We start from the raw sequence: 18,139 nt of genomic DNA, 5'->3' as shown, positions 1-18,139 counted from the left end.
GCATTGGTGGCTGGAGAGTCCCATATTCCCAAGGTGCACTGGGGTGTCCAGTGCCCCACATTCCATGATGCACTGGGGCATGGAGAGTCCCATATTCCCAGGGTGCACTGGGGTGTCCAGTGCCCCATATTCCATGATGCACTGGGGCATGGAGAGCCCCATATTCCCAGGGTGCACTGGTGTGATCAGAGCCCCACATTCCATGATGCACTGGGGCATGGAGAGCCCCATATTCCCAGGGTGCACTGGGGTGATCAGAGCCCCACATTCCATGATGCATTGGAGGATGGAGAGTCCCATATTCCCAAGGTGCACTGGGGTGTCCAGAGCCCCACATTCCCATGATGCACTGGGGCATGGAGAGTCCCATATTCCCAGGGTGCACTGGGGTGTCCAGAGCCCCACATTCCATGATGCACTGGGGCACGGAGAGCCCCATATTCCCAGGGTGCACTGGTGTGATCAGAGCCCCACATTCCATGATGCACTGGGGCATGGAGAGCCCCATATTCCCAGGGTGCACTGGGGTGATCAGAGCCCCACATTCCATGATGCATTGGAGGATGGAGAGTCCCATATTCCCAAGGTGCACTGGGGTGTCCAGTGCCCCACATTCCATGATGCACTGGGGCATGAAGAGTCCCATATTCCCAGGGTGCACTGGGGTGTCCAGTGCCCCATATTCCATGATGCACTGGGGCATGGAGAGCCCCATATTCCCAGGGTGCACTGGTGTGATCAGAGCCCCACATTCCATGATGCACTGGGGCATGGAGAGCCCCATATTCCCAGGGTGCACTGGGGTGATCAGAGCCCCACATTCCATGATGCATTGGAGGATGGAGAGTCCCATATTCCCAAGGTGCACTGGGGTGTCCAGTGCCCCACATTCCATGATGCACTGGGGCATGGAGAGTCCCATATTCCCAGGGTGCACTGGTGTGACCAGAGCCCCACATTCCATGATGCACTGGGGCATGGAGAGCCCCATATTCCCAGGGTGCACTGGGGTGTCCAGTGCCCCATATTCCATGATGCACTGGGGCATGGAGAGTCCCATATTCCCAGGGTGCACTGGTGTGATCAGAGCCCCACATTCCATGATGCACTGGGGCATGGAGAGCCCCATATTCCCAGGGTGCACTGGGGTGATCAGAGCCCCACATTCCATGATGCATTGGTGGCTGGAGAGTCCCATATTCCCAAGGTGCACTGGGGTGTCCAGTGCCCCACATTCCATGATGCACTGGGGCATGGAGAGTCCCATATTCCCAGGGTGCACTGGGGTGTCCAGTGCCCCATATTCCATGATGCACTGGGGCATGGAGAGCCCCATATTCCCAGGGTGCACTGGTGTGATCAGAGCCCCACATTCCATGATGCACTGGGGCATGGAGAGCCCCATATTCCCAGGGTGCACTGGGGTGATCAGAGCCCCACATTCCATGATGCATTGGAGGATGGAGAGTCCCATATTCCCAAGGTGCACTGGGGTGTCCAGAGCCCCACATTCCCATGATGCACTGGGGCATGGAGAGTCCCATATTCCCAGGGTGCACTGGTGTGACCAGAGCCCCACATTCCATGATGCACTGGGGCATGGAGAGCCCCATATTCCCAGGGTGCACTGGGGTGTCCAGTGCCCCATATTCCATGATGCACTGGGGCATGGAGAGCCCCATATTCCCAGGGTGCACTGGTGTGACCAGAGCCCCACATTCCATGATGCACTGGGGCATGGAGAGTCCCATATTCCCAGGGTGCACTGGTGTGATCAGAGCCCCACATTCCATGATGCACTGGGGCACGGAGAGCCCCATATTCCCAGGGTGCACTGGTGTGATCAGAGCCCCACATTCCATGATGCACTGGGGCACGGAGAGCCCCATATTCCCAGGGTGCACTGGTGTGATCAGAGCCCCACATTCCATGATGCACTGGGGCACGGAGAGCCCCATATTCCCAGGGTGCACTGGTGTGATCAGAGCCCCACATTCCATGATGCATTGGAGAATGGAGAGTCCCATATTCCCAAGGTGCACTGGGGTGTCCAGTGCCCCACATTCCATGATGCACTGGGGCATGGAGAGTCCCATATTCCCAGGGTGCACTGGGGTGTCCAGAGCCCCAACTCCCAGGGTACTGTAGGGCAGGCAGCAGCTCCCCCTGCTTTCCTCATTTCCCTCACCACAGAGCAAAGGTCCTGCCTGGGTCTCCACTTTATTTCGGCTTGAAGGAAAATAGACAAGAAAGAACTAATACAAAGTCTGTGCTGTGGAGGGCCCAGCGGCTGTGGCTCTGGCCAGAACATCAGTCTCCTTGAGCTCAGCAGGGTGTCTGCGCAAGGGGCAGGGGACAGGTTCCTCTGACAAGTGCAGTAAGCGGGGGAGAACCATGCAATTACACAGCTACACACACACACACTCCTTCAATGCAGCAGCAAGCCCTGTGTCACACAGTGTCCACCCACACCGCCGCATAGCTACAGCTCCCAGCAGGAGAGGGGTCCCCACACTCCTGACCCTCTCCCCCAGGTGGCTGCATCTCAGCACCAGGGAAGGGAGCCCTGTGTAAATAGCTCTGGTGCCCCACCCAAGAGCTGGCTGCATCTCTGCACTGGGCAAGGGTACTCTACAAACAGCCCCTCCTCCTACTCCTTGGCATAGGCTCGGCGAAACATCCGCTCTGCATCATCTGTCATCTCTGCCAGGGCCTGTGCCAGTGCCCGGTACGTGGCCTCCAAGGAGATCTCGGGCGGCCCCACGGCCCCCTGGCCCCAGTAGGGCACCAGACTCCACACCCGGGAGGAGAAGGGTACTGACTTAGTGATCTGCCTCAGCACCTGCTCTGGGTCGGGGTGCCTGAGCCAGGGGCACCGGATCTCAGCCTGGAGAAGCCCGACCGGCTTCCCTGTGGCTTTGGCTACCTGGGCCAGAGACTCCTCATCCAGGCTCAGATCGATGGCAAACGCCGAGGCCATGACCATGAGGCTGGTGGCCGCATCCGGGCCAGGCTTCTCCTCGTAGTAGAGGCAGCTCTGCAGGGTCTTGCCCCAGACATCCCTCATCAGCGCCTTGCTCTTCCTCCTCACCAGGCGGCTCAAGACCACGGGGATGGCCCTCTCCAGAGCCTCCCTCTTCAGGGCCGGAGCGTCGGTTTCCAGGGCTGTCTGGAGGGCCAGCAGGTCGTAGGCCTCGCGGAGAAGGCTGGAGACGAGGAAGACCCTTGGGGAGCCCACGCCGTCCTTCCGGAGGGCGTCCATGCAGCTGCTGCGGATCTCCTCCGCGGGGCCAGGCTCGGGGCCGGGCGCGGGGCCGGGCGGGGCGTCCACATCCAGCTTGGTCCTGACGAAGAAGAACTGCTTGCTGGCTGCGCTGATGGCCCGGGCGAGCTGGCTCTGGGCGTGGCGGTAGCGCTCGGAGGCCGTCAGCAGGAAGAAGTCGTAGCGGGACAGATCCAGCCGTTCCATGTCCTCCTCCGTCACCCCCACTCCCGGCAGGTCCCAGAGATACAGGCCGGGCACGGTGGGGTGGGCATACGCTGTGGCTTTCTGGGTGGTGGTCATTACCCCCGTGGGTGCAACCCCCGGATCCCCGCAGCCCACCCCCCTCAGGGCGTTCACCAGTGCCGACTTGCCCGAGCCGGCCTCCCCCAGCACCGCCACGTCCAGCCGGATCCAGGAGGGCTCCTCCAGAGCCGAGCGGATGATGACGGGCACCTCTGCCAGTCCCTCCGTGGCGCAGGCCTGGTACAGCTCCTGGATCTTCCGCGGGCTCACGGCCCTCAGGTCCTCCAGCTCCCCGTCCTGGACCCTGCACGGAGAGGACAGGACGCGGGGATTGGAGCCTTCTGCTGCGCTTTGGGCAGAGAGGAAGCTTGTACCCGGCATTTCTGGGACTCAGGACGCCTGGGGGCTGTTCCCAGCTCAGCCGCCGACTCCCTGTGAGTCACTGCTACTCTCTGGGCCTCAGTTTCCCCACCTGTGTAATGGGGGAGGAGCCTGCCTTTGTCTATGAAAATTGGAAGCTCCCATCTCTTGGAGAGCGTGGGGCAGGGGCTGTGTAGCACCTGGCCCAACGGGGCGGGGAAATCTACCCAGCACTCACTGTGATGGGGACATTTCACTGCACTTTCTGTTAAAAAGCAGATTTTTCCCACTCCCCTCCCAGAGAGGGACAGAACCCAGGAGTCCTGGCAGCCTGTCCTTCCCCTCTGCTCTAACCACTAGGCCCACTCCCCTGGCACAGAGAGGGACAGAACCCAGGAGTTCTGGCAGCCTGTCCTTCCCCTCTGCTCTAACCACTAGGCCCACTCCCCTGCCACAGAGAGGGACAGAACCCAGGAATCCTGGCAGCCTGGCCTTCCCCTCTGCTCTAACCACTAGGCCCACTCCCCTCCCAGAGAGGGACAGAACCCAGGAATCCTGGCAGCCTGGCCTTCCCCTCTGCTCTAACCACTAGGCCCACTCCCCTCCCAGAGAGGGACAGAACCCAGGAGTCCTGGCAGCCCGTCCTTCCCCTCTGCTCTAACCACTAAGCCCACTCCCCTGGCACAGCTAGAGGCAGAAGCCAGGAGTCAGCCCCTCCATGCACTTACCACTAGGCAGGGTGAGAACCGAGGCGTCCTGGCCAGGCCCCGGGCTGCCCCCCTCTAGGCCCCAGAGCTCAGGCATCCGGACGCCCCCTGCCCCCTCACCTCTTCAGTTGGACCAACTCCTCCTCCAGCCTGGCCTGGAAGTGGCTGAACTGGAACCTGTGGGGCTCCAGGGCGGAGAGCAGGAACACCCTGCCGGCCTCCAGCCCGTGCCCGGCCAGCGCCTCGGCCACCCCGCTGCGGGCCTGGGCCAGGGCCTGTGCCGGGCTGTAGCGAGCCCGGAGCCGCCGCTTGGCCGTGTGCAGGTCCAGATCCACCTTGGTGCGCACCACGTAGCAGGGCTTCTGCTTCTGCTGGAAGGCCCTGAGCAGCTGCAGGAGGGGCTCCGCCGGGCCCCCCCCGTCCAGCACCAGCACCAGGCAGCTGAACCGGGCCAGGTCCCCCAGGCGCTTGACGTAGTCGCCCGGCGGCTCCGTCTCCTGGAAGCCTGGCAGGTCCCACAGCGCCAGGGTGGGGTAGGTGGGGTGGGGGTAGCCGACCGGCTGCCCCGGGGGCTCTGGCACCGGCTGGAAGAAGGCCCGGGGGTCGGCCAGGCTGGGGGGCTCCCCCACCAGGGCCTGGACCAGCGTGGTGACCCCGGCCCCCCGGCGGCCCACCACGGCCACGTCGGCCTGCAGGGCCTTGACGGAGTCCAGCAGCGCCTGGAGGCGGGAGGCGGCCGTGCCGGGGTCCTGTTCTTCGTAGCAGGCCCGCAGGTCCCGCAGGAAAGCGGCGTCCAACCCCGCCGGGCCCTCCATGGCCACAGCTGCCGGGAGAAGCAAGCGGGAGTCAGGCCCCGGGGAGGGGAGTGGGGTCTAGTGGTGAGAGCAGGAGGTGGGAGGGTCGTACGTTCTTTCAGGCACTACGTGGGGGGGGGGGCAGGATGCCTGGGTTCTATGGGGCGCGGGGGGCAGGACTCTGGTTCTATGGGGGGGGGGGGCAGGAGGGGCAGGACTCTGGGTTCTATGGGGTGGGGGGGGGGGGGGGCAGGACGCTGGGTTCTATGGGACAGGACTCTCGGTTCTATGTGGCGGGGGCAGGACTCTCGGTTCTATGTGGCGGGGGGGCAGGACGCTGGGTTCTATGGGGCAGAGGGGTCAGGGGGGCAGGACGCTGGGTTCTATGGGGCAGGGGGGCAGGACTCTGGGTTCTATGGGGCAGGGGGGGCAGGAGGGCAGGGGCTGGGGGGTCGGGGGGGCAGGACGCTGGGTTCTATGGGGCAGGGGGGTCAGGGGGGCAGGACGCTGGGTTCTATGGGGCGGGGGGTCGGGGGGGCAGGACGCTGGGTTCTATGGGGCAGGGGGGTGGGGGGGCAGGACGCTGGGTTCTATGGGGCAGGGGGGTGGGGGGGGGCAGGACGCTGGGTTCTATGGGGCAGGGGGGAGGTCGCTAGGTCCCTGCGCAGCGCCGCCGCTCACCCGCTGTGGGTCCCGCAGGTCCGGGCTCGGTGACAGCGGGGCCGGGAAATAGAAACTGACGAGGCGGCTCCGCCCGAGGGGCCGGACCGGGGAGGAGCCGGGAGAGACGCCGCGGAGCCGTGAGTGCGCAGGGGACCCCGGGCCCGGCCAGCCCTGGGACCCCCCCCGGACCCCCCGAACCTCCGCCCCGTGCGCCCCCTGGGACCCCCCGAACCTCCGCCCCGTGCGCCCCCTGGAACCTCCCGGGCCCGGCCCCCCCCGTGCGCCCCCCGGACCCCCCCGAACCTCCGCCCCGTGCGCCCCCTGGGACCCCCCGGGCCCCCTGGGACCCCCCCCCCCCCCTGGTGCCCGCCCCCCCCCCGGCCCCCCGGACCCCCCGAACCTCCGCCCCGTGCGCCCCCTGGGACCCCCCGCCCGGCCCCCCCCGGCGCCCCCCGCCCCCCCCGCTCCCCCCCCCCCCCCTCCGTGCGGCCCCCCTGCCCCCCTGGACCCCTCTGAACCTCCTCCCTGTGTGCCCCCTGGGACCCCCCGGGCCCGGCCCCGGCCCATGCGCCCCCATCTCGTGCCTTTCCCCGGGCCCCCCTCCCCCATGCTCCTCCCTCCAGCCCCGTGCACCCCCTGTCTGTCCGCCCGCCCCCCCCCCCCTGCACAGTCTGTCTGTCTCCTGAAACCCTGCCCCCGCTCTCAGCCCACCCCGTCCTGCCCCCCGGGCACCCTTCTGTGGTCCAGCCCCCTCTCCCAGCGGAATTGGGAGGGGACGGGGATTGGGGTTCGGTCAGGAGCGGGTGGGATTTCGGGACGAGGCCTGGGGGGCGGGGTAGGGGGCTGCCCCCCAGACAACCCCATCTCTGTCTTCGCAGCCCCCCGAGGACCGAGCCGCCGGGCCCCGCCATGTCCTCGCCAGATGCCTCGCCGGGCTCCCCGGACCGGGGCGACGTGTCCGTGGTGATCGTGGGGGCGCCGGGCTGCGGGAAGTCGGCCCTGCTCAACGCTGCCCGGGACCTGGCGGAGGGCGACGCCCGGGCGGCCCCGCTGGGGGCCCCGGCCCGGCTGGGGGGGCCCGTGCTGTACCCCGACCCAGCCCGGCCCAACCTGCTGCTGTGGGAGCTGGCGCTGGAGGCGGGCGAGGGGCCGGCGCGCTGGCTGGCCGAGGGCGACGTGCTGGTCCTGGCCACCGACCGGCTCTTCGGCGCCAGCCACGCTCGCCTGGCCCAGGACGCCCGCCGCGCCGGCAAGGCCGTGCACTTCGCCCGCACCAAGGCCGACCTGGACCTGCACACCCTGCGCCGGCTCCTGGGCGGGCGCTACCAGCGGGCCCAGGCCCTCCAGGCCCTGCGGGAGGCCTGCGCCCAGTCCCTGGTGGCCCACGGCCTCGAGGAGCCCTCGCCCGCCGTCTTCCTCATCTCCGGCCACGAGCCCCAGGAGCTGGACGGGCCCCTGCTGCGCCAGGCTCTGCTGGGAGACCTCCGAGTCTATGAGAGGTGCGGCTTGTTTACTGTAGGGTCTCCCGGGCGGGCTGGTATTGCAGGGTTTCCCGGGTGGGTTGGTATTGCACGGTTTCCTGGTTGGGCTGTTATTGTAGGATCTTCCGGGTGGGTTGCTATTGTAGGGTCTCCCCGGGTGGGTTGTTATTGTAGGGTCTCCCAGGTGGGCTGGTATTGGAAGGTTCCCCGGGTCAGCTGTTATTGCAGGGTCTCCAGGGTGGGTTGTTATTGCAGGGTCTCCCTGGTGGGTTGTTATCGCAGGGTCTCCCTGGCGGGCTGATAGTGGGATGTTTGAGAGCGGTGCAGCCGGCGTGTTATTGTAGGGTTTTTGGGGGACTGGCAGGGGGAGGGCCTCTGGGGGGCGGGGTTTGTTAGCGCAGAGCTCCCCGCCCCACCCCGTCGCTCACGCCCCCCGTGCCCGCAGGGTGCTGCGCCCGGCGCTCTCCGGCTTCGAGCTGCTCAGCGAGCGGGAGCTGGCCGAGATGCAGGAGGCCTACGAGCTGGGCGGCCTGGCCGAGGTGGTGACCCGCATCCAGTGCAGCCTGGAGGCCCTCTGGAACGCCCGGCTGGACCTGGCCGTCACCGGGGAGTCGGGGGCCGGCAAGTCCACCTTCGTCAACGCCCTGCGGGGCCTGGGCGACGAGGACGAGGGGGCCGCCCCCACGGGCGTGACCGAGACCACGGCCCGGCCCACGGCCTACCCCTACCCCGGCCACCCCAACGTGACGCTGTGGGACCTGCCGGGCATCGGCACGCCCAGCTTCCAGGCCCACCGCTACCTGGAGGCCGTGGAGTTCTCGCGCTACGACGTCTTCATCCTGCTGGCCTCGGAGCGCTTCAAGGAGAACCACGTCCTGCTGGCCCGGGCCATGGCGCAGCAAGGCAAGCGCTTCTACTTCGTGCGGGCCAAGGCCGACGCCGACCTGCAGGCCACGCGGCGGAGGAGGCGCCCGCCGGAGGAGGAGGAGGTGCTGGAGGAGATGAGGCGGGACTGCCGGGAGCGGCTGAGCCAGGCGGGGCTGGACGACGCCCGGGTCTTCCTCCTCAGCAGCTTCGAGGTGGAGAAATACGACTTCCAGGCCTTCGTGGAGACGCTGGAGCGGGAGCTGCCGGGGCACAAGGGCCAGGCCTTCCTCCTGGCCCTGCCCAGCCTCTCGGCGGCCCTGCTGGAGAAGAAGCGCCGGGTGCTGCACCAGGAGGTCTGGAAGGTGGCCCTGGTGTCCAGCCTGGTGGCCGCCGTGCCCTTGCCGGGGCTGGCCTTCACCTGCGACGTCTCCATCCTGCTGCGCAAGCTGGCGGCCTACCGGCAGGACTTCGGGCTGGACGCGGCCTCGCTGGCCCGGCTGGCCGAGCGGGCCGGGAAGCCGCTGGAGGTGCTGCGGGCCGAGGTGCGCAGCCCGCTGGGGCGCGGCATCAGCAGGGAGGTGGTGGTGGGGCTGCTGCAGAAGGCCGCCGGCATGGGCCTGGTGGTGGCCAACTGCTTCTTCCACCGGATCCCCTTCTACGGGGCGCTGGCCTCCGGGGGCATCTCCTTCCACACCACCTACTCCATGCTCAGCCAGTGCCTGGACGAGCTGGCGGCCGACGCCCGGCGGGTCCTTCTCAAGGCCTTCGAGTAGGCCTGTCCGCGCGGCGCCTGGCTGACCTCGGCCCCCCCCGCCCCCCCCCCCGCCGCCGGGTCAGAGGCAGCAAGGGCCGGGGGAGCAGGAGCCGGTGCCCCGGGGAGCTGGCTTGAAGCAGGCTCCCTGCCAGCCCCGGATCTGCCTGCCCCGCCCCCGGGCGGCTGCCTCTGATAGAGCAGCAGCAGCGCGGAGGGGAGGGGGCAGGCTGGAACGGCTTTCAAGCCAGCTCCTATCGGCTCCACGGACCCGCCCCCCCGCCTCTTACAGAGGTGGGGGGCAGGCAGGAGCCCGTCCTGGGGGGTTACTATCAGAGGCAGCAGCATTGGGGGGCAGGGGAAGCTCAGACCCCCCCCCCATGCACAGGGACTGCTGCTGCCACCCCTGCCTCCATTGTGCCCCCCGTTTCTGTGGCTGCTGTCTCAGCACAGCCTCCTGAAGGCACCCCCACCCCCACACTGGGTCAATCAGCCACAGCTCTGCTGGGGTCACTGGGGCCAGACCCCCAGCTGGCCCCATGTCCCTGGGCGGCGGTAGGGGTGGTTCTCCTTGCAGTTCGTCCCCCACAGTACCCCGGATCCCCGAGGTCGGTAACACGGACCCGGTCCTTGCTCTGCCCCATGCTGGCTCTGGATCACCCAGCGACCTTGGTGTGAGGAGGCCTCCTCCCGCCTGGAGCAGGGTCTGACCTGGCTTGTGGGGCTTGGGTCCAGCCCCACTCCCTGGCTTTTGGGGGGCCCTGACGCAGCAGTGAAATGTGGGGGATCCATCCTCCGTGGGGTCCCTGGCTTTTGGGGCCCTGACGCAGCAGTGAAATGTGGGGGATCCATCCTCCGTGGGGTCCCTGGCTTTTGGGGGGCCCTGACGCAGCAGTGAAATGTGGGGGATCCATCCTCCGTGGGGTCCCTGGCTTTTGGGGGGCCCTGACGCAGCAGTGAAATGTGGGGGATCCATCCTCCGTGGGGGTCCTGCCGGTCCTCAAAAGTGGGACGGGAGATTCCTTCCACAGCTCTGCTTGGGTCTATGGGCCACCATGTGCTACCGTAATGCACCTAAGAGCAAGCGTGATGTGCTGCACCTAGCACAGCCGTAATACACCTAATAAATAGCAATTGTAAGGAATCACACCTTGTGCTACCGTAATGTGCATAATAAATAGCAGAATGCTACTGTAATGCACCTAAGAGCAACTGTGATGTACAGCACCTAGTGCTCCCATAATGCACCTAGTGAATAGCAATTGTGATGTACCGCAGCTAGCGCTACCATAATGTACCTAATAAATAGCAATTGTAAGGTACCACACCTAGTGTTACTGTAATGCACATAATAAATAGCATTTATAATGAACAGCACCTAGTGCTCGCGTAATGCACCTAATAAATAGGGGCTGTTCATCGTTGTTAGCCCAATGAGGCCTGGCGCTACTGGGTGCTGCCGTAATGCATCTAATAAATTGCAGTTCCAATGTGTTGCTCCATAGTCCAGAGCAGCGTTTCCCAAACCATGGGCCGTGGCATTGCCAGGCCTCAGCGTGGCTGCTCCGGGCTCCCGGACTGTCCGTTCAGCGCTGGGTTCCCCAAGCCCGGAGCCGGGCGGGGCGGATGCAGCCGTATGGTTCAGGCTCCCGGCAGAGGCATAGTGAGGGTCACCAGGTGAGCTCTTATTGCTGGCTGTGGAGGGTTGGATATGGGAAGCAGGATCGGGGCAGTGGAGGTGCTGGGGGGACATAGGGAGGGAACTGGCTGGCGGAAGCAGGGCTGGCCAGGGGAGATCGCATGGGTGGGAACCGGCTGGTGGGGGCAGTGAAGCTGGCTGGGGGAGATCGCGGGGCAGGGCTGGCCGGGGGGGGGGGGAGCAGTGGGACTGGCCAGGGGAGATCGCAGGTGGAGGGGGGGACTGGCTGACAGAAGCAGGGCTGACGGGGGGGGGGGGAGCAGTGGGGCTGGCCAGGGGAGATCGCAGGGGTAGGAACCAGCTGGCGGGTACCCGGGGGAGACCACAGGGCTGGCTGGGGGCAGTGAGGCTGGCTGGGGCAGACCGCAGGGCTGGCTGGGGCAGTGAGGCTGGCTGGGGGAGACCACAGGGCTGGCGGGGGCAGTGAGGCTGGCTGGGGCAGACCACAGGGCTGGCTGGGGCAGTGAGGCTGGCTGGGGCAGACCGCAGGGCTGGCTGGGGCAGTGAGGCTGGCTGGGGCAGTGAGGCTGGCTGGGGGAGACCGCAGGGCTGGCTGGGGCAGTGAGGCTGGCTGGGGCAGACCGCAGGGCTGGCTGGGGCAGTGAGGCTGGCTGGGGCACACCGCAGGGCTGGCGGGGGCAGTGAGGCTGGCTGGGGCACACCGCAGGGCTGGCGGGGGCAGTGAGGCTGGCTGGGGCAGTGAGGCTGGCTGGGGGAGACCGCAGGGCTGGCTGGGGCAGTGAGGCTGGCTGGGGGAGACCACAGGGCTGGCGGGGGCAGTGAGGCTGGCTGGGGCAGACCACAGGGCTGGCTGGGGCAGTGAGGCTGGCTGGGGCAGACCGCAGGGCTGGCTGGGGCAGTGAGGCTGGCTGGGGCAGACCGCAGGGCTGGCTGGGGCAGTGAGGCTGGCTGGGGCAGTGAGGCTGGCTGGGGGAGACCGCAGGGCTGGCTGGGAACTGGCCAGAAGAAGCAGGGCTGGTGGGGGTGGGCAGTGGGGCTGGCCAGGGGAGATCGCCGTGGGGAGGGGGAGAACTGGCTGGCAGAAGCAGGGCTGGCTGGGGGGGCAGGAGCAGTGGGGCTGGGCCAGGGGAGATCGCGGGGGGGAGGGGGCAGGAAACCAGCTTGCGGGGTCAGCAGGGCTTGCCAGGAGAGATCTGGAGAGAATCGGCTGGTGGAGACAGCCGGGCTGGCCGGGGGGAGGAATCGGCCAGCGGCGAGCAGGACAGTTCAGGCGTGCGGAGCCGGAATACAACGGAAAAGCCGTGGTGCCTTGTAAATCTCCCCACTGCCAGCGAGGTTGAACGGCCCCACGGTGGGTCAGAATGGGGAGAGCCCGGTGCGTTCACCACCCGGAATGAGAACGTGGATACAAAATTCCAAAGACGGTGTCGTCTTTCTGAACGTAAACGAGCCCCTTTCGATACCCGCCGTGGGGGTGCAGGGTTAGCGGATCACAGTCCATAGTCCCGTAACTTGCCGGTAAGAATATTGTGGGCGGCCGTATCAAAAGCTTTGCTAAAGCTGGCTCTGGGGGCTTTGGGAGGACCAAACCCACCATATTTGCATATTTGTAATTTGCTTAATGAATATGCAAATATGCAAATGAATGTTACCGGTCCTCCGAAAGCTCGTGAATGGATTTACTGGTCCCTGGGTCAAAAAGTTTGGGAACCCCTGGCCCAGAGGGACAGTCAGTCTGGTGTCCCATAAAGGTTACGGCTGGGAACCTTCCCCCCCCATCCCGGATCTGTCTGGTGCTTCATCCACGTGGGAGCCAGGACACGTGGGTTGTCTCTGGGGGGGGGAGTGGAGTCTAATGGTAGGAGTGGGGGGGGCTGAGTTCAAGGGTCACGGCTCACAGGTCATGCCCATACTTGGCCCATCAGCCCCCGGATGGGACCCCCTCTCCTGAGCAGCAGCCCCTTTTCGGGGAGCCCCCTCCATTGTGGTGACCCTCTCTTGGGGGGCCCACTCTCCCCTGGGGGGTCTGCCCCTCTGCCTCTGGGACGGCGCCTCCCAGGGCTTCTGGCCACCTGGCTCCACCATGAGCCCCCTCAGAGGGTCCCCTCCCCCTGGACCCCCGGGGCCTCCCCTCCCAAGGGCCTAGCCCAGCCTGCTCCCCAGCCCAGAGCGACTCCCGGCCAGCCCCCAGCAGGCGGGTTATGGGGCTCTGAACCCAGCAAAGCCTGGCCCCCCAGCCCCGCCCCTCGGAGTCTCCCCTGCAGCCCGGGGCTCGGTCTGCCCTGCCCCCCATCCGAGTCCCCATCTGCCAGCCGAGCCCCCGATGCTCCCACAACAGCCCCCCCCGCCAGTGTCTCTCTGCGGGTAACTGGGTCGCCTGGGCCCCTCTTCTCCCCTCGCCGGGGCCAGCTGGGCCGTGTCCTCTGGGCAGGGCGGGGGCACCGGAGCACCAGTCCCCGACTCCAGTTCTGGGCTGGGCCCTGCAACAACCACCCCCCCCCCCTTGTCACATTGAACCAGTCACATCCGGGCACTGAGCCCCCCCCCCCCCATACAGCCCCTCAGCCGCCTAAAACTCCCCCTTTCTCTCCCAGAGTGCCTGGGCGGGCAGTGAGGACTAGTGGTGGGAGCGGAGGGGGCGGGGCCCGGGGGCGGAGGGAGCTGGCGCTTGCCCTGAAGCCTATTTTCTGCTTCAAGGAGCTGACCCTTCCCGCCCCAGAGTGGGGCTATTTTTAGGCGGCCGGGTCCCGCCCCTCCGCCCGCTGGCTCACCTGGCCCCGCCGAGCCGGCCGCCCCCTGCCCCCAGGGCGCTCGGATCGCGGCCCTGGTGCTGCCCTGGCTCCCGCTGGACCCGTCCGCCCACATTCCTGGCCTCGCCCGCCCCCCTGCCCCTCCCCCTGGCACGGCCGGGTGTGGGGCGCTGCGTCCCGGTCCAGCCTCCTGCTCTAACCACTGGCCCCCACTGCCCTGCCAGAGCTGGGGAGAGAAGCCAGGCGACCTGGGAGCCGAGCAGGGGCCGGGCCGCCTGGGCGGGGAGGCGGGGGGGGGGGGGGGGCCGGGGCTGGGCGGGGAGGCGGGGGGGGGGGGGCCGGGCCGCCTGGGCGGGGAGGCGGGGGGGGGGAGGGGCCGGGGCCGGGGGGAGGCGGGGGGGGACCAGGGGCCGGGCCGCCTGGAGGGGAGGCGGGGGGGGGACCAGGGAGGGGGGGGGGGACCAGGGGCCGGGCCGCCTGGAGGGGAGGCGGGGGGGGGGGGACCGGGGCAGCGGCTCCAGGCTGACGCAGGAGCTGACGCCGGAACAAATCAGCCACGCGCGAGGGGCAGCCGGTCTGTCTGCGGCCCCCCCCGCCGCCGCTCTAACCGCTCCCCCCCACTGCCCCGCCGGGGACAGAGCCAGCTCGAACCGCTCCCCCCCCGCTGCCCCAGCCTGGCTCCCAGCCCCCCTGCCCTCGCCACTGACCTCCCCTGCGGAAATGCCCCGAGTGCTGCGCGCTTCCCCCAGCAGTGTCGTGGGCCGGGGGCAGACATTCTTGCGGTGGGGCAGGGCGGTTGGATTGCACGCGGGGGGGGGGGGGCGAACAGGTAGAGCCAGTGCCTGGGGCTTTTCCAGCCCAGCCCAGCCTGGCCCGGCGCTATAACAGCAGCCCCACGGCCGGCCGGCCTGCGAGACAGCATGGGCGCACTGCTGGGGCTGGGCGTGCTGGCGGCGCTGCTGGGCACAGGTGAGGGGGGGCGGCGCGTGTCTAGGGCCCCTGCACCCTGTCCAAGGGAAACCCCATTCCCCAGGCACCCCTGTACCCAGCCCCATGGACACCCCACTCCCCAGGCACCCCTGTACCCAGCCCCATGGACACCCCACTCCCCAGGCACCGCTGAACCCAGCCCCCAGGGACACCCCACTCCCCAGGCACCCCTGTACCCAGCCCCAGGGACACCCCACTCCCCAGGCACCCCTGTACCCAGCCCCAGGGACACCCCACTCCCCAGGCACCGCTGAATCCAGCCCCCAGGGACACCCCACTCCCCAGGCACCGCTGAATCCAGCACCCAGGGACACCCCACTCCCCAGGCACCCCTGTACCCAGCCCCATGGACACCCCACTCCCCAGGCACCCCTGTACCCAGCCCCATGGACACCCCACTCCCCAGGCACCGCTGAACCCAGCCCCCAGGGACACCCCACTCCCCAGGCACCGCTGAACCCAGCCCCCAGGGACACCCCACTCCCCAGGCACCGCTGAACCCAGCCCCCAGGGACACCCCACTCCCCAGGCACCACTGAACCCAGCCCCCAGGGACACCCCACTCCCCAGGCACCGCTGAACCCAGCCCCCCAGGGACACCCCATTCCCCAGGCACCGCTGAACCCAGCCCCCCAGGGACACCCCATTCCCCAGGCACCGCTGAACCCAGCCCCCAGGGACACCCCATTCCCCAGGCACCGCTGAACCCAGCCCCAAGGGACACCCCATTCCCCAGGCACCGCTGAACCCAGCCCCCCAGGGACACCCCATTCTCCTGGGACTCCTGTACCCAGCCCCCAGGGACACCCCCAGCCCTGGGCCCCCCTGTACCCAGCCCCAAACATACTCTATATCCAGTCCCATGGGCCACTCCTCACCCCTCTACCCAGCACCCCCCGACCCACTGCCACATGGCCAGAGACACTCACTGTCTAGCCCCCGAGTTTGGAGACCCCTGTCGCTCCTGCTGGGGGTGGGGCAGAGGGGGCGGGGCGTGTTGTCACTTGGCTCAGCGGCTTTGGGTTAGTCAATGTGAGGTTTGGATCGCAGCCAGCAGATCGCTTCTGGTGATATAACAGAATATCTCTCAGATCCCGGCTCTGGCTGGGGTGTAGGGTCTGGGGGGGGAGGCGCTGGCATCACGACTCCTGGCTTGATGGGGGAAGGCGCTCGGCAATGGGGCAGGCAGCGATACGGGCTGAGCTAGCAACTCGTTCCCTTCTCTCCCTGGACCCAGGGCAGAATTTTTCCCAGTGGCATCTTTGACAAATGTCAGCGTTGGTAGGCCCATGGGGCAGATCTGGGCTGCAGGAGGCCTGATGCTCGGCTAGATGGGCCTGTGGGGTGGATCTGGGCGGCAGGAGGCCTGATGCCGGGCTAGGTGGGCCCCTTGAAGGAGCTCTGACTGTGCTTCCTGACCATGTGCCCAGGAGGTGCCATCTCTTGCTACAACTGTACCAGTTCGGATGGCTACAACTGCACCACGAACGAGGCCACCTGCTCCGCCACTGTTAACAGCTGCATCACCATCGCCCGTGACGAGAAGCAGGGTAGGACTGGGGCTGTGGGAGCGTGGACAGGAAGTGCTGCAAGCTTCCTCTCAGCAGCTGCGAGCTTTCCCCCAACAGTGCCCCCAGGGCTGCCAGCTTCCCCCAGCACTGCCCCCCCCCAATGCTGCAGGCAGACTGAGGGGTGTGGGTGCAAACCCCTTGTGTATCCTAGCCCCTTGACTGCTCCCTCCCTGGGGGATTCTCCCCACAAATGAGGCCTAGCACCATCTCTCCACCCCCATGTCCTTAGGGGACGAGGACAAGGAGCGGACGGTGTATGAGAAGAAATGCAACTCGGACGACCGGCTCTGCAATCAGTTCTACGGGCTGACGGCCGGCGCCTACCACCTGCGCTGGAACTCGACCTGCTGCCGGGCCGACCGCTGCAACGTGCCGGAGATCACCCGTAGGCACCTCCGGGGCGGCGCCAGGACGCCGGGGTTCTCCCTGGCTGTGGGAGGCAGTGGGGTCTAGTGGTGAGAGCGGCTGGGGGCCAGGACGCCTGGGTTCTCCCTGGCTGTGGGAGGCAGTGGGGTCTAGTGGTGAGAGTGGCCGGGGGCCAGGATGCCTGGGTTCTCCCTGGCTGTGGGAGGCAGTGGGGCCTAGTGGTGAGAGCGGCCGGGGGCCAGGTCCCTGGGTTCTCCCTGGCTGTGGGAGGCAGTGGGGCCTAGTGGTGAGAGCGGCTGGGGGCCAGGACGCCGGGGTTCTCCCTGGCTGTGGGAGGCAGTGGGGCCTAGTGGTGAGAGCGGCCGGGGGCCAGGATGCCTGGGTTCTCCCTGGCTGTGGGAGGCAGTGGGGCCTAGCGGTGAGAGCGGCCGGGGGCCAGGTCCCTGGGTTCTCCCTGGCTGTGGGAGGCAGTGGGGCCTAGTGGTGAGAGCGGCCAGGGGCCAGGTCCCTGGGTTCTCCCTGGCTGTGGGAGGCAGTGGGGCCTAGCGGTGAGAGCGGCCGGGGGCCAGGCCCCTGGGTTCCGTGCAGGCTGTCTCACTCCATGCTCTGTCTGGGGCCCACAGTGCTGCCCAGCTCCAGCCTGCCTAACGGCCTGCAGTGCCGCTCCTGCTTCGCCCGCGGCTCCGACGTCTGCGTGCCCAGTGAGGTGGTGAACTGCACCGGCCTGCAGACCCGCTGCATCCAATTCGCCGCCACCGCTGCCACAGGTACCCGGCGGGGAAGGGATGGGGGGCTGGTGCCCACAGGGTGGTGGGGAGCTGTGGGGGGCGCTGGTGGGGGTGGCTGTGGGGGGCAGGTGCCCACAGGGGAGGAGGATACTGGGAGGGAGTTGTGGGGGGCCAGGTGCCCATGGAGAGGTGGGGGGTTGCTGGGGGGGAGTTGTGGGGGGCAGGTGCCCATGGAGAGGTGGGGGGTTGCTGGGGGGGAGTTGTGGGGGGGCAGGTGCCCATGGAGAGGTGGGGGGTTGCTGGGGGGGAGTTGTGGGGGGGCAGGTGCCCATGGAGAGGTGGGGGGTTGCTGGGGGGGAGTTGTGGGGGGCAGGTGCCCATGGAGAGGTGGGGGGCTGCGAGGGGCTCTTGCACCCTAACCCTCCCTCCCCCAGGGTTCGAGGATCTCCGCGTGGCCTTCGTGGGCTGTGCCACCCGCAGCCTGTGTGAGCTGGGGGCCGTGGCCCTGTTCGCCTCGCAGCGCCCGGCCGTGGTGAAGACCAACGTGTGCAGCAGGGCAGGGGTGGCCCAGGGGGGGCTGCCCCTCCTCTGCCTGGGGGGGTTGCTCTTCTGGGCGCTGCGCTCCTGATTGCATCACCCCCCCACTTCTGTCCTCCCCCCAATTGCACCTTCCTCCCCATTTGCCTGGAGCTCCCCCCAACACCCCTCCCCCAACATGGTACCTTCCGTGACCTCGCCCCTGGGCTGGGCAGGAGCCGGTGACCCCCGGGACAGGCCCGGGGCCGGTCGCAGGCTGTGATGCCAAGCCTGGGGGGGGGGGTGTCTCTGCACTGCACTAAGGTCGAGGTCCGGGCTCATGTTCCAGTATCTTGGCGGGAAAGACCCATCCGGGCCCAAAATGCATTTGCCAAGTTTTATATAATAAAGTTGGAACTACTTGCAA

At 67.4% G+C, this 18,139-nt stretch overlaps 3 protein-coding genes across 4 annotated transcripts; 2 read left to right on the top strand and 1 right to left on the bottom strand.

Moving 5' to 3' along the window:
• Positions 1-2,207: 2,207 nt before the first annotated feature.
• On the bottom strand, positions 2,208-6,183 carry LOC112547316 (interferon-inducible GTPase 5-like). The gene is made up of 3 exons (XM_075908116.2): positions 6,051-6,183; positions 4,696-5,398; positions 2,208-3,812 (listed from the first exon to the last, which is right to left on the bottom strand). The coding sequence occupies exons 2-3, from the start codon at positions 5,388-5,390 to the stop codon at positions 2,651-2,653; spliced, it is 1,857 nt and encodes a 618-aa protein (XP_075764231.2). The 5' UTR covers positions 5,391-5,398; positions 6,051-6,183; the 3' UTR covers positions 2,208-2,650.
• On the top strand, positions 6,030-10,453 carry LOC142819660 (interferon-inducible GTPase 5-like). The gene is made up of 3 exons (XM_089772321.1): positions 6,030-6,169; positions 6,911-7,531; positions 7,959-10,453. Exons 2-3 carry the CDS (start codon positions 6,942-6,944, stop codon positions 9,151-9,153), a joined length of 1,785 nt encoding a protein of 594 aa, XP_089628447.1. The 5' UTR covers positions 6,030-6,169; positions 6,911-6,941; the 3' UTR covers positions 9,154-10,453.
• A 3,765-nt stretch (positions 10,454-14,218) lies between these two features.
• On the top strand, positions 14,219-18,139 carry LOC142819556 (phospholipase A2 inhibitor gamma subunit B-like). 2 transcript variants are annotated; one of them, XM_089772339.1, is made up of 6 exons: positions 14,219-14,510; positions 15,769-15,845; positions 15,962-16,081; positions 16,332-16,487; positions 17,092-17,235; positions 17,631-18,139. In XM_089772339.1, exons 2-6 carry the CDS (start codon positions 15,821-15,823, stop codon positions 17,822-17,824), a joined length of 639 nt encoding a protein of 212 aa, XP_089628465.1. In that variant the 5' UTR covers positions 14,219-14,510; positions 15,769-15,820; the 3' UTR covers positions 17,825-18,139. The 2 variants fall into 2 exon arrangements, with proteins under 2 accessions (XP_089628465.1, XP_075763628.2); XM_075907513.2 differs by lacking the exon at positions 15,769-15,845 and having other exon boundaries at positions 14,230-14,510.

This window comes from Pelodiscus sinensis, chromosome 22 (assembly GCF_052426305.1).
Source record: "Pelodiscus sinensis isolate ZL-2025 chromosome 22, ASM5242630v1, whole genome shotgun sequence".
Taxonomy (NCBI): domain Eukaryota; kingdom Metazoa; phylum Chordata; order Testudines; family Trionychidae; genus Pelodiscus; species Pelodiscus sinensis.
The sequence above is the reverse complement of the archived record's forward strand: the minus strand, read 5'-3'. Positions and strand labels throughout refer to the sequence as shown.

Coding starts and splice junctions, on each gene's coding strand:
- LOC112547316 (XM_075908116.2), bottom strand. CDS start 5,390: ATGGAGGGCCCGGCGGGGTTGGACGCCGCTTTCCTGCGGGACCTGCGG. Junction 3,813..4,695: donor GAGTTGGTCCAACTGAAGAG/GTGAGGGGGCAG, acceptor CTCTCCGTGCAG/GGTCCAGGACGGGGAGCTGG.
- LOC142819660 (XM_089772321.1), top strand. CDS start 6,942: ATGTCCTCGCCAGATGCCTCGCCGGGCTCCCCGGACCGGGGCGACGTG. Junction 7,532..7,958: donor GACCTCCGAGTCTATGAGAG/GTGCGGCTTGTT, acceptor CCGTGCCCGCAG/GGTGCTGCGCCCGGCGCTCT.
- LOC142819556 (XM_075907513.2), top strand. CDS start 14,462: ATGGGCGCACTGCTGGGGCTGGGCGTGCTGGCGGCGCTGCTGGGCACA. Junction 14,511..15,961: donor GGCGGCGCTGCTGGGCACAG/GTGAGGGGGGGC, acceptor CCATGTGCCCAG/GAGGTGCCATCTCTTGCTAC. Junction 16,082..16,331: donor CGCCCGTGACGAGAAGCAGG/GTAGGACTGGGG, acceptor CCATGTCCTTAG/GGGACGAGGACAAGGAGCGG.